General features: G+C 44.8%; 2 protein-coding genes across 11 annotated transcripts in view; one reads left to right on the top strand and one right to left on the bottom strand.

Moving 5' to 3' along the window:
• PHC3 (polyhomeotic homolog 3) overlaps window positions 1–2,839 on the bottom strand; it is a 35,221-nt gene extending 32,382 nt beyond the window's left edge. For all 9 annotated transcript variants that reach the window (XR_011142850.1, XR_011142849.1, XR_011142848.1 and 6 more), the window contains exon 1: window positions 2,757–2,839. The gene's annotated coding sequence lies outside the window, so the exon portion shown is untranslated. The remainder of the gene's footprint in view (window positions 1–2,756) is intronic.
• A 773-nt stretch (window positions 2,840–3,612) lies between these two features.
• Window positions 3,613–12,729, top strand: part of PRKCI (protein kinase C iota) — a 34,270-nt gene continuing 25,153 nt past the window's right edge. Inside the window, exons 1-2 of one of the 2 annotated variants that reach the window (XM_068954474.1) lie at window positions 3,613–3,734; window positions 5,536–5,630. Coding sequence is in view for 1 of the 2 variants with exons in the window: in XM_068954473.1 (XP_068810574.1) it covers window positions 6,105–6,226 (122 nt within the window). In the remaining variant the exon portion in view is untranslated. Of the gene's footprint in view, window positions 3,735–5,535; window positions 5,631–5,819; window positions 6,227–12,729 lie in introns of those variants that run through there. The other variant, XM_068954473.1, reaches the window with a different exon arrangement.

Raw genomic sequence — 12,729 nt, 5'->3', positions numbered from 1 at the left:
AGTCCAATATATAGATTTATGAGGGGTGACTAGTTTCTTTTTCACTTTTGGTTTTATGACTAACAGTAAAGGGCATAGTTGCTGTTTACTGCTTTTTAAAAGAGATAAAAGGGGGGAGGAGGAAGACGCATTTCCTTCCTACAAAGGAGGACTCAGAAAATAATCGTTTAGAGAGCTGCCATGTACTGAGGGAAAAAAACAGCGTTGCCAAGTTCTTAACAAGCGCCCATTGGATTCTGCAACAAACAGGAACGTAATTAGGAATTTCAGCTCACACAGCTGAAGGCAGAATACAACACTGCCAGATGGCTACCTCCACCTCTCAAAATGTGACTACTACACAAGTAGGGAACTTATAAAATAATATCCACTCCCTAGTAAAATTGTCCATACTCACTTGCACTGTACACACATGGCACAACAGCTCCTGCTGACTTGGGATAGCTAAACCTTAATAGATACTTGGTCACCTAGGACCTCATGCCTATCGCTATACTGTATAACACGTATCTGTATCACGTGCACTGCTGCACATCCCTTGCCATGAAAAACGTCATGGCAATAAAATAAAAAAAATAAAAAGCACAAATCCTTACTATTTGAACTGAAGAAAAATATGGCTTTGTTGCTAAAAAGCCAGATCCATTGTGTGTTATAGATGCCATCTATCTACAGCAAAGCACAAGTGAACATATAAGGACTAAGCACTTTACTTCAATAGCAATAAAAACAGCACCACTTCAGAAAGCACTTTACATTAATTTCACATAATACTAATGAAACATATCCTGAAAAAAAGTCTCCTTTAGAGGCCATTAAGCATACATCAAAATATTTACACCTAAAACTTGTCTAGCTAGTTTTAGCAATGTTATGCAACCAACTCAATTACTCTAAAAAAAACAACACTAAGTGTTTTATTTCCATAGCTCTTACATACATATTTAAGATCTACTATCAGCAAGGTGTGCAATGCATTCCACTCTACCAGCTATTCCACCAAAGTTCACTACTGCCCCATGCTCGCAGTCAATCCTTTAGCTTAAGGTGTCTCATCATATTTTCAAAAATAATTTTATTATTGTCCAAGTTATTCATGCAATGGCTATATGAAGAAAATCAAACAGGAGCGAGCCCCTGAACTCTCGTTCAGCACAGCCTGGCACTGAGCTGCAGCTCCAGTCCTCCTCTATTAGCACGTTTGACCCAGTATCAGTTAGAGGTGATACTTGATCCTTGCTTGGCCACCCTGAGGTCCAGCTGCAGTGTTCAGCACCAACGTGCATAAACACCAGGCCCTCTGTAGGCTGAAGTGACACTTGTTTGAAACCTCTCTTCACTGTAAGGGAGCAGGGATTGGTTTAAGGATAATGGGAAATAAATAAAACGTGCCTTTTTTAGCAAGAAAACCAAGAATCCATTAATAACTTGGCAGATAAATCTCTGTCAAAAGTGTTAAAAAAATACAGAGTTAAAGTCAGACTGCTTTTATAGCATTACTTTCATCTGCCTCACAGCCCTGTATATGCAGAGACCACTTCTAAATATAAAGAAATCATGCCTAGCTCTTGCTGAGACATAAGCAAGATTCTGAAATTGTGCAAGGACGCTACAAAATTAAAGAGCCAAAGCGCCTAACCCGTAGCAAAGTTAAATTTGAAAAATGCATGAGTAGGCTTGTGTGATGACACCGCCTGTGAGCGGCTCACTTTAACTCAAAAGGTCCCCTCCAACGCTCGAGTAACTTTTAGAAAATGCAGCAACTAACTCTAACTTTAAACGACCACTACGCTTTCAAAAGTGACATTGAAAAACAAAACAGAACAAAAAAACTACTCTGAAAAGAAGTATTTATTTAAAGGAGTGACAGTATGGGACACTGCATAGTTTACAGCACGCGTAACGCAAACAGTGAGAAGTTTTGTTTTGTTTATATATCGAGACGTAAATAATAGTTCTGGGTCGAAGCACATATCCAGAGAAAGGTCAAAAAATTATCCCACACCAATAGCCTTAAGCTGCAATGACAGCATATACTCATGCCACTAGCCATTTTTGTATTTTGGAAAGCTTGATTTTTAGTAAGTGAGGTAGCAAAGAGGAACACTGTTGCTCTTCAGCAACCAAGACACACGAAAACAGAGTCCTTCATTTTTCACGTACATATCCACTCAACTCATCGCCGCTCCTTACAATTGCAAGAGAACATGATTTAAAAAAAAAAAAAAAAAAAGACTTTTTTCTCCCAAACTAAATCCCAGGTGGGTTTTTCGTGCACGAGGAAGACAGAGCACCAACCCCCCCCCCCCCGCCCCTTTTCCTCCCCGCCAGGTCCATACGTGCTAACACCGCCCAAGGCTCGCTTTAGCTTTTCTTTTGGGGTAGAAAAGGGGAACCAAAGCCGCGCTCCGCGCCAGCCCCAGCCCCGGCCGCGCCACACGACGCGGCCGCTCGGCGAAGCGGCGTCGAGGCGCCACCCGGCCGCAGCCGGCGGCTCCGGGCCGGGCCGGGCCGGCCCTCGGGCACGGGCGATGCCGCGGGCCGGGCCGGGCCGCTCCGAGGGCCGCGCAGCGCCGCTCCCCGCCGGGCCGCGCTGCCCCGGGCGGGGAGGCGGAGAGGCGGCCGGTTCCCCGCGCGGGGCCGGCTGAGGTCGGGGCGCTGTCAGGGCGCGGGTCCCCGCCTACGCGCCCCGCCCCGCCCCGCCGCGGCCTTGGCCGCGCTTCCCCCTCCTCCGCGCGTCCCGCCGGGAGACTCGCCTCGGACGGGCCGCTCACTCCGCTTCCGCCATCTTCTCACCTCCCTCACGGGGAGGCGCTGCGCAGGCGCGCTGGGCGCCGCCGCCGCCGCCGCCGCCGGGCACGTGACCCGCGCGCCGCCATGTTGCCGGCGGGCGACGTTTTCGGGCCGTGGTAGGGACCCGCTTTGCGGCCGTGTCGTCGCGCCCCTCTCGGTAGCTTCTGTGCTGGAGAGGGAAGGCGGAGGCAGGGAGCAGCGGCCCGGCTGGGGCAGAAGGGCCCGGCCTCCCTCCCTGCCCGCGGTGGCTGTGGCGATGGGCGTCGCAGCCTCTCCGCGCAGCGGGCAGGAGCGTTTTAGCTTCGCTGTGGCAGAGCTGAGCTAGGTACGGCCGGGGGCTGGCACCAGTAGGTTTTGCTCGTTTGAGTCCCCAGCTGTACTAGAAAAAGGAAGGAGGGTACGCGCATCGCTCTGAGAGCGCTTTCGGCAGGTTGCGGTTCGGAGAGTGGTTGCCCTCAGTGCTTTTCCATGCCGATGGCTCTGGGGCTTCAGCTGCTTTTCAGCAGTCGCACCACGTTGGTGGTGAACTTCTGACTTGTCTGAGGAACACAAAACGAAGGGTCTTTTAGCCCTCTAGCTTTCAGTCCCTTCCTATGAAACACTGGCTCAGAGCCTTTCCCTGCTGTAGGGATTTTTTTTTCCCCCCAAGACCATCTCTCCCTCTAAAGTGACCATGATTGATAAGAGCTGAATTACATCATTAACTCCCATCTGTAGACAGTAGTTGCTGCCTGTTATCTAGCATAGATGAGGCAAAGCCCAGCCTCCTTACAGATAAGTAGTCACCTCACCAGGTAATGCCTAATTCGAATCTCACAGGGGACATCTTGACAAACTCATTCAGCACCTCTCCCTCTCCTCTTCATGAAATGTCTTGCTGTGATGAAGAAACGCCTTCCAGATCGTAGAAGTACATAAGGAACGTTACACACAGCCTTCGGGTATACCAGTGTTTACAATGTTGCTTTTGTTCCCTTTATGCTCTCTTAGATCTGTGTGACAAGACATGGCACACTGTCTATGTAATGGAAAAGTCTTCATAGTTCAAAGTGGACTCTGCCCCCTCTTCCATGGCCCTTTTTGGAGAGAGAAGTGAGATTCTGCCAAAATCAGCTGACTGTACTTAGATCATCAAGGTTGAGAGGTGGTGAGCAATAACGGTCTACCTTTAGGGATAAAGACTATGGCTGATGGGGACAAAGATTCTCTCTAAAGTTGGTTCTGGAAAAAGATTTTGTATACCGTCCTCTGGGTTTTAAAATAAAAGCAACATTTCAGCTCCCCAGTTAACAGAGGGAGAATTCTCTATTGTAGCGTTTGGAAAATGCTCAACATAGTTATAACCCACCAGATATTTTCTAGCAGGATTGGCAGACACTGGCTAAGGAACCACAGCTAGGTCCGGTTTTTTATTTTGGGTTTTTTTTTTTTACTAGCTTTGAGGACGCTGCCAAATCCTTGAGTGTCATCTGCTGGTGGACTGAAATGCTTCAGTGCCAGAAGCTTCTACAAACAGGAATCTTCTCCTCATGCTATCTAGTTATTTTATTCTTTGACAAAATTGGTAGGAATGCCAGTAGGCTATTCTTTAACTCCCGGGCCCACCACAATAGAAGACTGCGCCATCGCTCATTTCTGATTCATTAGTAATCTTGGCAGAAATTGTTTCATCCGTGGGTACTGACACAGAACCAAGGGTGTGAACAAAGATGAGAATTAGTTAAAAACTTGATGAAAAACTGAACAATAATAGGATCAAATAGCTGAATAGAGCTCAGCAATATGTTTTTCTGCAACTAAATTGCTGTTTCCTCAGCACAGTTTTGACCAACTGGGAGTTGGACACAAAAGAAAAAAAAATTGCCAGATGTTTAGCTGCCAGTTGGGATAAGTACGTACTTGGCAAAGAAAAAGGACCTCAGCAAGCATCTCACAAAACGCAAACACTTTCCCAAGCATCATAGACAAGCTCAGACTGTCAGAGGGTGAAGCAGTCAGACTGGCTACAGGTAAACTGCCAGTGATGAGTAGTGATACTGATCCCTGGTCAGATGAGGAGGTCTGGTTTCTGTAAAGACACCACAAGATGATCCAGTACAAGAAAACTGGAATTATCATAGGTTGAAAAAGAGAGTTGTAGGGAAAATGAAGACTCATGCAGGAATAGTCCACAGATGCTGCAAGAAAAATGATGAAACGTTGGAAGTGCTGAGCAAGGGGTTCATGAGTTCAGATACGGCAGGGTATTTCCAGTTGTAAGAAAAGGATGTAAGACTTGGAGCAAATGACCTTCTGAGGAAAAAAACAAATGCTACGGGCAGGTTAGGTGTCATGAAAAAGTTTCTGTACTGTGTACTTAAGGAAGATAGCCAATATGGCCTGAGTTACTTTACCACCAAGATGAGAAACTGTGACGCAGGCTGATCAGAAGGTGCGTATCTTACATAGGAGCCTGTAAGTGAACCTGGAAAAGCTAAACTTCATGCTGCTCTGAAACAAAACAGCCAGGCACGATGCTGTTCGGAGCATGGAGGCAGCAGTGGAAAAAAATAAGTGTTTTTACTACAACAGAACAAAACAGAGGTTAGTTCTAGATTACGCTCAGTATTAAGCTCCCGACGTTTTAGGAGCGCCAGGGTAGTACCGCAGGTATTTCTGACTCTCTTAAGCCTTGAAAGAGGGAGAAGCCCTATCGGTAAGGAAGTGAAATTACAAGTTTTCTTCCTCTTCCTCCTTTTACAGGCGGAGCCGCGGCTGTGGTCAAGCTGTGCCAAACGTGGAGCAAGCCGCTGTCAAAGTCATACGAGAAGAAACGGCCCAAAGCCCGGCAGCCCCCGGTAAGCCGCACCCCGCCGCCGTGTTTGCCGCTGGCCGGCGCCCGGCGCGCAGGCGCAGACGCGGCGGCGGCGGCGGGGGCCGGCAGTCCCGGCAGCCCCTGCGGCGGCACGCCCAGGCCGTACCAAGCGGCCGGGGAGACGCTGCTGCCGTCCCTCCCCCCTCCGCCCCGCCCCGCCCCAGCGCAGGGCGCAGGCGAGTGGCCCCCGCGGCTCTCCGTACCCCGCCCCGCCTTCTCGCCGCCGCCGCGTGGGCCGCCCCGCGGGGCGGGGACGAGCCCACGGAGCACGAGCATGAGGGGGGCGGGCAGCGCCCGGCTCTCCCGCCGCGGGCGATCGGCCTGAGCCGCGGCTCCGCTGCCGGCTTCTCCTCCCTGCCCCCGCCCGCGAGGCCCCGCAGAGCGGAGCGGGGCCGGGGCGCGGCGGAGAGCCGCGGAGTCGCCCGGCCGCCGCCCGCCCGCCTGCCGCCGCGGGGGGATGCCGACGCAGCGGGACGGCGGCGGCAACGGCACCATGTCCCACTCGGGTCCCGCCGGCGGAGGGGGCGGCCTCGGCGGCGACAGCGCCCACCAGGTCCGCGTGAAAGCCTACTACAAGGGGTGAGTGGCGGCCGCGCCCGCGGGCAGCTTTCCGCCGCGGCTCCCGGCTCGGCCCGGCGGCGCCGCGCTGCCCTTTCCCTCCGCGGCGCCGCGGCGGCGGCGGCGGCGGCGGGGGGGGGGGGGGGGGCGCGGCCCCGCTCGCTGCTTGGCTCGAAGTTTAAAGGAAACTCTTTATCTCGGGGCTAAGCGGAGCGATAGCGCTGGTATGCATGGTTTTGGCTGCACGGCATAGGCTCCTCTGCGGTCCCAGGGAGCAGCGGCTTGAGAACATTCGTGCTTTTCCCGCAGTTACCGCAATAAAGCGTACACGTCCTCATCTCTCGGAATAGTTTACCGGGTTGAGGTTTCTGTCCATGGTGGTGATGAAAATGTGATATTTTAATTATTGCGTTTTCGCTGCGTTTACCGATAATGTTAAAATGTCGAATCCTAGATGCCCGGTTCTTGGAGAGGAAAAGGGGGATAAAAAAAGAAACAGGAAAGCTTGCTGCCAAACAGCTGCATTAAAATGGCTTTCAAGTGATGTTCTGAACTAAGCTGAAACTGGCAGGGCTTGTGCTCAGTGGAGCCTCTCCTCAAGGTGTCAGATTTCACCGAGCTGCCTGTGGGATGAGGCATTCAGGGGAGAGGTGATGAACTGAACCCATATGGACTGAGCGGCCTCAAGATATCAGTCTTCCTGCGATACCACTAAACATAAATAAGGATGTGTCCAGATAACTACTTCTTCCCTATGCTTCTTCTCACCTTGGCTTCCCATGCGTTCTGATTCCACCTTATCGTTTGCCTGCTGTTAGTTATAAGAGCATAGTACTCGATAACGTTTTCCTGAGAGTAAAAAATCATACTTAGAAAATATGCTTAGGGTCAAGATCCAAAGGAAGAGGGTAGTACTTGGCTGAGAACCTAGGTCATTGATTTTCAGGCTGCGCTTCACAGGGGCTGATTGACTTCTGAGGGAGTTGGTGGATGGTAACTAAGACGCATCCACTGTCAATCGTGCTTCCACTGTAACCAGTGCTAGGGGTCTGCACAATGGAAATCTGAACCCTGTCAGTGGTTCTCCAACAGCAGTATATCACGCCGGAGAAAGTATTCTGCTCGGAATTGACAAACTCATGTTAAAAATAACGGTTACAGGACCTAAATGTAAAAGTTGGTCAGCCAGGTTTGACAGTGGATCTTTGGGCCAAGAAGTTCGGAGGCAAGTGATCTAAACAAAAAATGTAGGTTGCATTTTTTTGGATAGAGATTGGATTCGAGACGCATTCACTGATAATTGGAAGGAAGCTGCTATTGAAGTAAAGGAAAAATGTCATTACATCTGTAGTATTTACTATTTAGTAACGTGAATATCTGATGTCTCTAACCGTATAATTTTAATGAGAGGTGTAAGGACCACACTGAGCATTTAGTATTTGTAAATACATTAATTTCTGACCTATTTCTGTTCTAGGGCTTTTCTTGACAAAGGTCTATAAAAGTGCCGTAGTGATTGGCACAATCTGTGACTTGAAAATACCTGTGAAATGTTTTCAGAGTAATAAAATGGGAAATTCTCAGCTGTTTTACTGTCATTGCAATCCACCATCCTAAAGAAGTGGAGATGCCTCTGGCTATTAACTGGCACAACTGTTCATTTGATTAGACACTAATGAACTAAAGTGGGAACTGTTCTGGGTTAAAACTATTTTTCTTCTGCTGGGTCAGTTTTAATCTTGATCGTTTCCCTGTGCAATCACACGAATGCTTGCTGTAGCACAGGGAGGCTATGGTGCGGGAGTAGAGAGAAAGCAGTTCAGGGCTGTGGGAGTAAGGAATAAAACCGCTACACTGGACAGCAGTGCTAGCTCATGGCATTTTAAATATTTGGTAATAATTTCACAGACACTGAAATGTTTCTTTTGAATCTCGTTCACTGACTTCTTATCTATTAACGTAATTGTCAGTTCACATGTAATAATGAAACTGAGTCACGCAGGGAGTTGGTTAACTATTGTTAATACAAACAAACAAGCTGGAATGCCTTAGTCATAATTTCTTTCAAGATCTAAACAAATTAATCTCTCTACTTTCCTGAAACAAAAGGTCTTATGCCCACTTCTCAGACTAGCACTGTCAAGAAATGGATATCAGAGCAAAACATTTTACCTGCACTTAGTCTGAGATCACTTGGGAACAAAGGACCTAAATCCTGATATAAAGGCAGCATTTTCCCTTTTATCTGTTAAACTATCTCGAGATTAGAGTTGGACAGAGGATTTTACAGGGAATGGTATTAATCAGAAAAGGTTACTCTCTCTTTTAATTTGTTTCAACAGTAGCATTTAAACGGGATGTAAAAGTTGTGGAAGTCTCACTGCAAAGGTCTTTTCAGCCCCTGGAAGGAATTTCTGGTCCAAACAAAACAAAACAAACAAACAACAACGAAACAGCAACTGGGAAGCATAGATCCATTCTTGAAACAGTTTGTAACCTGACAGTCAGGCTACTCACCTGGTTCTCAAGACATGACTCTTACTAACTCAGACCAAAGAGCTGGCTCTGAATCCCTGTAACATAGGTTAGTCTGGCTAGGAGCCTAATTGCTTTTCTCAGCTGCAGTTAAGACTTTCATGAAGAACTCTTTGAACGGTCTTTGTTTCCTTCTAGTGTTCAATAGAAATTCTTTATCTTAAATTCATGAAGCATGTGAAACCAGGAAAGAAAATTTTCCTAAAATGAAGAAAGATCATGGGAATAAGGGTATGGCAATTCCCAGAGACCTGGGAGTTAGGGCATAAGCTGAATTTACCTGGCATTTCCTTCTCTCAGGTAAGTTGCACTTACCTTCCTAATAGGACTAGTTGTTTAAAATGCTGCAAGTAACCTCTTTGAAGGAATTATCATATTCTGTGCGATATATGTAATAGAGGTTGCTGAGTGAGCACTTAGGAATTTGCTCTCTTACACCAAATGTTTACATATACTTCAGATTTTTGTTGATACAGTAACCAAGTTTAGCAGTTTCAAATACTGTACTTGAACAGCTCCTGTAGTTACAAGCATTTCAGTGTTCTAATTTTTGTTCAAAGTTTACTTTCTGGCTCTTCTAATTTGTTTGTCTGTTTGCAGATAATTTTGGTCAGTTCTGTACAAGAAAGCTATTCTGTCAATATTACGTAAGAAGAGGATGGCAGTGCAGTGGTTGAGAGCAGCTATAGGAATAAGTAGAGCACTGCTTGTGCACTATGAATTCTGTAGAATTAATGCTGCTGATAAATCTTGAAGAACCTTCTTTTCTGTCATGGTTAAAAGTGCTAGCTTGCTTCCTTTCAGTGACTGACATAGGTTTTAAACCTATCTGAACTACGTAGGCTGTAATTCAGGATAGACTTTTAGTATAGCTAAAGGCATAGGTTACCAATGCTTTGCCCACCTACAGTTTGATTTATTTTAGATGAAAAATACCACTGGCAGAAATCTCCTGATACATGTTAAATTTGCTTTTCTAAAATTTTAATACATTTAAGTGAGCAGGGAAAGGAGGGGGAAGAACAGTTCAATGTTAATGATAAAATCAAAACACACCTCCATAGGTGCTTCCAAGGAGTTAATTTCTTAATCATGCATGCGCTCTTTCAGCCTTTCTTTATATTATTTTTTGTGTTGCGTGCTCGGTGTAGTGCAGTCAATGTAGCAAAAAGTAACTCTTCAGCCCACTATCTTTCCTTGTTTGTTGGGTATAGCATTGCACAAAGGAGAGAAGGAGAGTGCTCAGCTTTTTTTTTTTTTTTTTAAGGGGAGGAGTTAAGTCCATAAATACATTTTCACCCCTTTTTGCATTGAAACACTGGTTTCATTTTGCAGGTGAATATTTTCTGATGATACAGTTTTTCAGATAATCAAATTGTGCAGGAACAGGCAGTATGCAGACCTCAAACTTCTACTGCGGAAAGAGATACTTTAAATCTTACACAATGGTAGTGTCTGGACCTTACGGAAGACATGGATACTGAAACGGCAGAATTCTCTAGGAGTTTTGTATGGCTTCTTTTCACTGAGCTATAATTAGACCTTCCCTATAGCCTGAACAACTGACCTGGAAGTGTGGTAAATGTGATGTGAAGTTTTTCTTGTTATTTGTTTGGTTTTGTTTGTTTCGAGGGGAAAAAATCTAAAGCAATAGTTTCTATTCTTGTAGTGGATTCTTCTCCAACAGAAATTTGAGCTTAGAAGTGAAAAATGAGATCGACGCATTGAGTTGCATTTAACTGTTGGCTTTGTTTTGTTTTGTTTTGTGTCTTTGTTAAAGGATGCTTAGGAATATTGGATGTTCTGTAAAAGAAAAGGTTGGGGAAAGCTCTTTGATCTCAGAGGATAGGTGGGGAAGATAGCAATGAGGTTCATGGTCTTGTACAAATATTTAGAATCTGTTCTCTAGCAGTCTCGTTTATGTTTATTACTTGCATTTTCTCAGTCTTGCTGCGACTTATCTTTTACTCATTCTTATGTTTGCAGTACATTGATTCAGGCAGGCCTTTTATTATTACTATGAATAAAATGATCCTTTAGTATTTATGGAAGATATAAATGTCAACATTTTATTTGAAAGGAATTCAGGAAAAAGGACCGTCTCTTGTTTATTTGCATGTTTCCTGCTTTGTAGGTTCCCTGATTAAGACATATTATAATGGTACTAAAAAAGAGTACTGCTTCTACAATAAGAATCAGTTAACCTATCCAGATGTGATGGTGCAAATGGTCTGCTTTAATCAGAGATACTTTCTGATTCCTTTTATGTGTCATCAGGAGATAAGGATGTGTTCTGGAATAGCTTTAAAACAAACTTAGGATTATTAAAAGCAGTGCGTCAGCTTGTCCTCATCTAGAGGAAAGGCCAAGACATTCTTTTCCTCATCTTACTGAAATAAAGCATTTTATATATATATATTTTTTTTAATGCAAAGCAGCAGGCCATGTTACACACTAACTTAACTTTACATACTTACCACACTTTAATTGAACATACTACTTTGTTTTTAACATGCTGAATCTCTTCTAACTAGAGTTTAACTTTGTATCTGGACTTGAGTTAATACAGCTTTTTGCCAATGAAGAAATGTCATTGCAGCATTAGGTGAAAGAAGTGTGGAAAATACCATATAATGCAAAGGTGTGATAACAGAGCTACTCTGGAAGTGAGACCTCTCTCAGTAGAAAATGTCAGTGTCATCAGTATAATTAAAATTGCAAAATAAGCTTGTAAAAAGACCTGTAATCTTTCAATTTCTACCTTATGTAGAGCTGGCTTCACAACTCCAGGGAAAAATGTGCTAGATATTACTCGTAGAACCTTGCTCGTACTTAGGTACTTTTTTTTTTTTTTAAATATCACTGTTGGCTAAGGTTCTGTAAAATGTAGAGAAATTAGTATTTGCTATAACACATGCTAAGATCTCCTTCAAAATGTATTTTCATAGCTATCTGATGCACATCCTAGTGAAGGTATTACAGTAGTAACTTAATGACTTGCTTAAATTGTAAAAGAATTAAACTACTTTTCTTTGAAGGGCAGCTGTTTTGTCAATTGAAGGTAACAAACAGAAAGGTTTTTTATTCAGTTCGTATCAGCTTTTACTTTGTACAGATAACAGAATTTTTGTCTCTAGGCTGTTCAGTACATCTTAATTTTGTGGATATGTCATTCTTTCTGTTCACTGCAGGGCAAATACAAATTTCTGTTCTAAGCTGACTTCTTATCAAACCTAACAAACTTAAACTCATTCCTTTTCCTACTTATTTAATCTTCAGTTTTTGCTAGAGCATGAATGACTACTGTCTCTCACTCAGGATTATGATCTGTTATCTAACTCTTCTTGCTTGTATGACAAGAGGAAGGCTTTTTAGTCATATAATCACTGCTTCCTTTAACATACTCTTTCTCATTATTTCCTAGGTTAATTGCAAAATAAACTATGAATGTTGAAAAATATAACTCTTTTTAGCGCTGTTCAGAATTTAACTTTTTGTTTAAAATGAAAAAGTTCAAAGTGAATATATCTGCAGTAAAATGTGAATAGATTAAGGGATGGTAAACTTTAGCACAGAATCAGTGAAGTTGCTTTATCTCCTTCCAAAAATGTAAGTTCCTGAAAAACAGGAAATACAGGTTAAGACTTTGCCTCATAATACAATCTTATGTTTTCTTTGGGTGATGCCTGCATATCAGTAAGGCGCTGTTGAATCTGCCTCCAGTTGCTTAGGCAAATACTGGCTTCAGGTTCGCAGTTCATGCGTTTTGGGAGAGGCTGCAAAGAAAAACTTCATGTCGGAGAGAATGTAGTTGTTCTCGTGGGAGGGATACAGTAGCGTGGTTCAAATGAAGCCCCGTTTGCGCAGAAGTGCTGCACTGCTGTGTCGCTTGCTTGGTAGCAGCTTCCCCCTTCTGCACCCAACTGGGACCCTTCTGTGCTTGTGAGGAGGAGAGAGGGATAGGTAAGAGGATCCCTGGGACCACCTGC

The sequence above is a fragment of the Struthio camelus genome, chromosome 9 (assembly GCF_040807025.1).
Source record: "Struthio camelus isolate bStrCam1 chromosome 9, bStrCam1.hap1, whole genome shotgun sequence".
NCBI classification, from domain to species: Eukaryota; Metazoa; Chordata; class Aves; order Struthioniformes; family Struthionidae; genus Struthio; species Struthio camelus.
The sequence above is the reverse complement of the archived record's forward strand: the minus strand, read 5'-3'. Positions and strand labels throughout refer to the sequence as shown.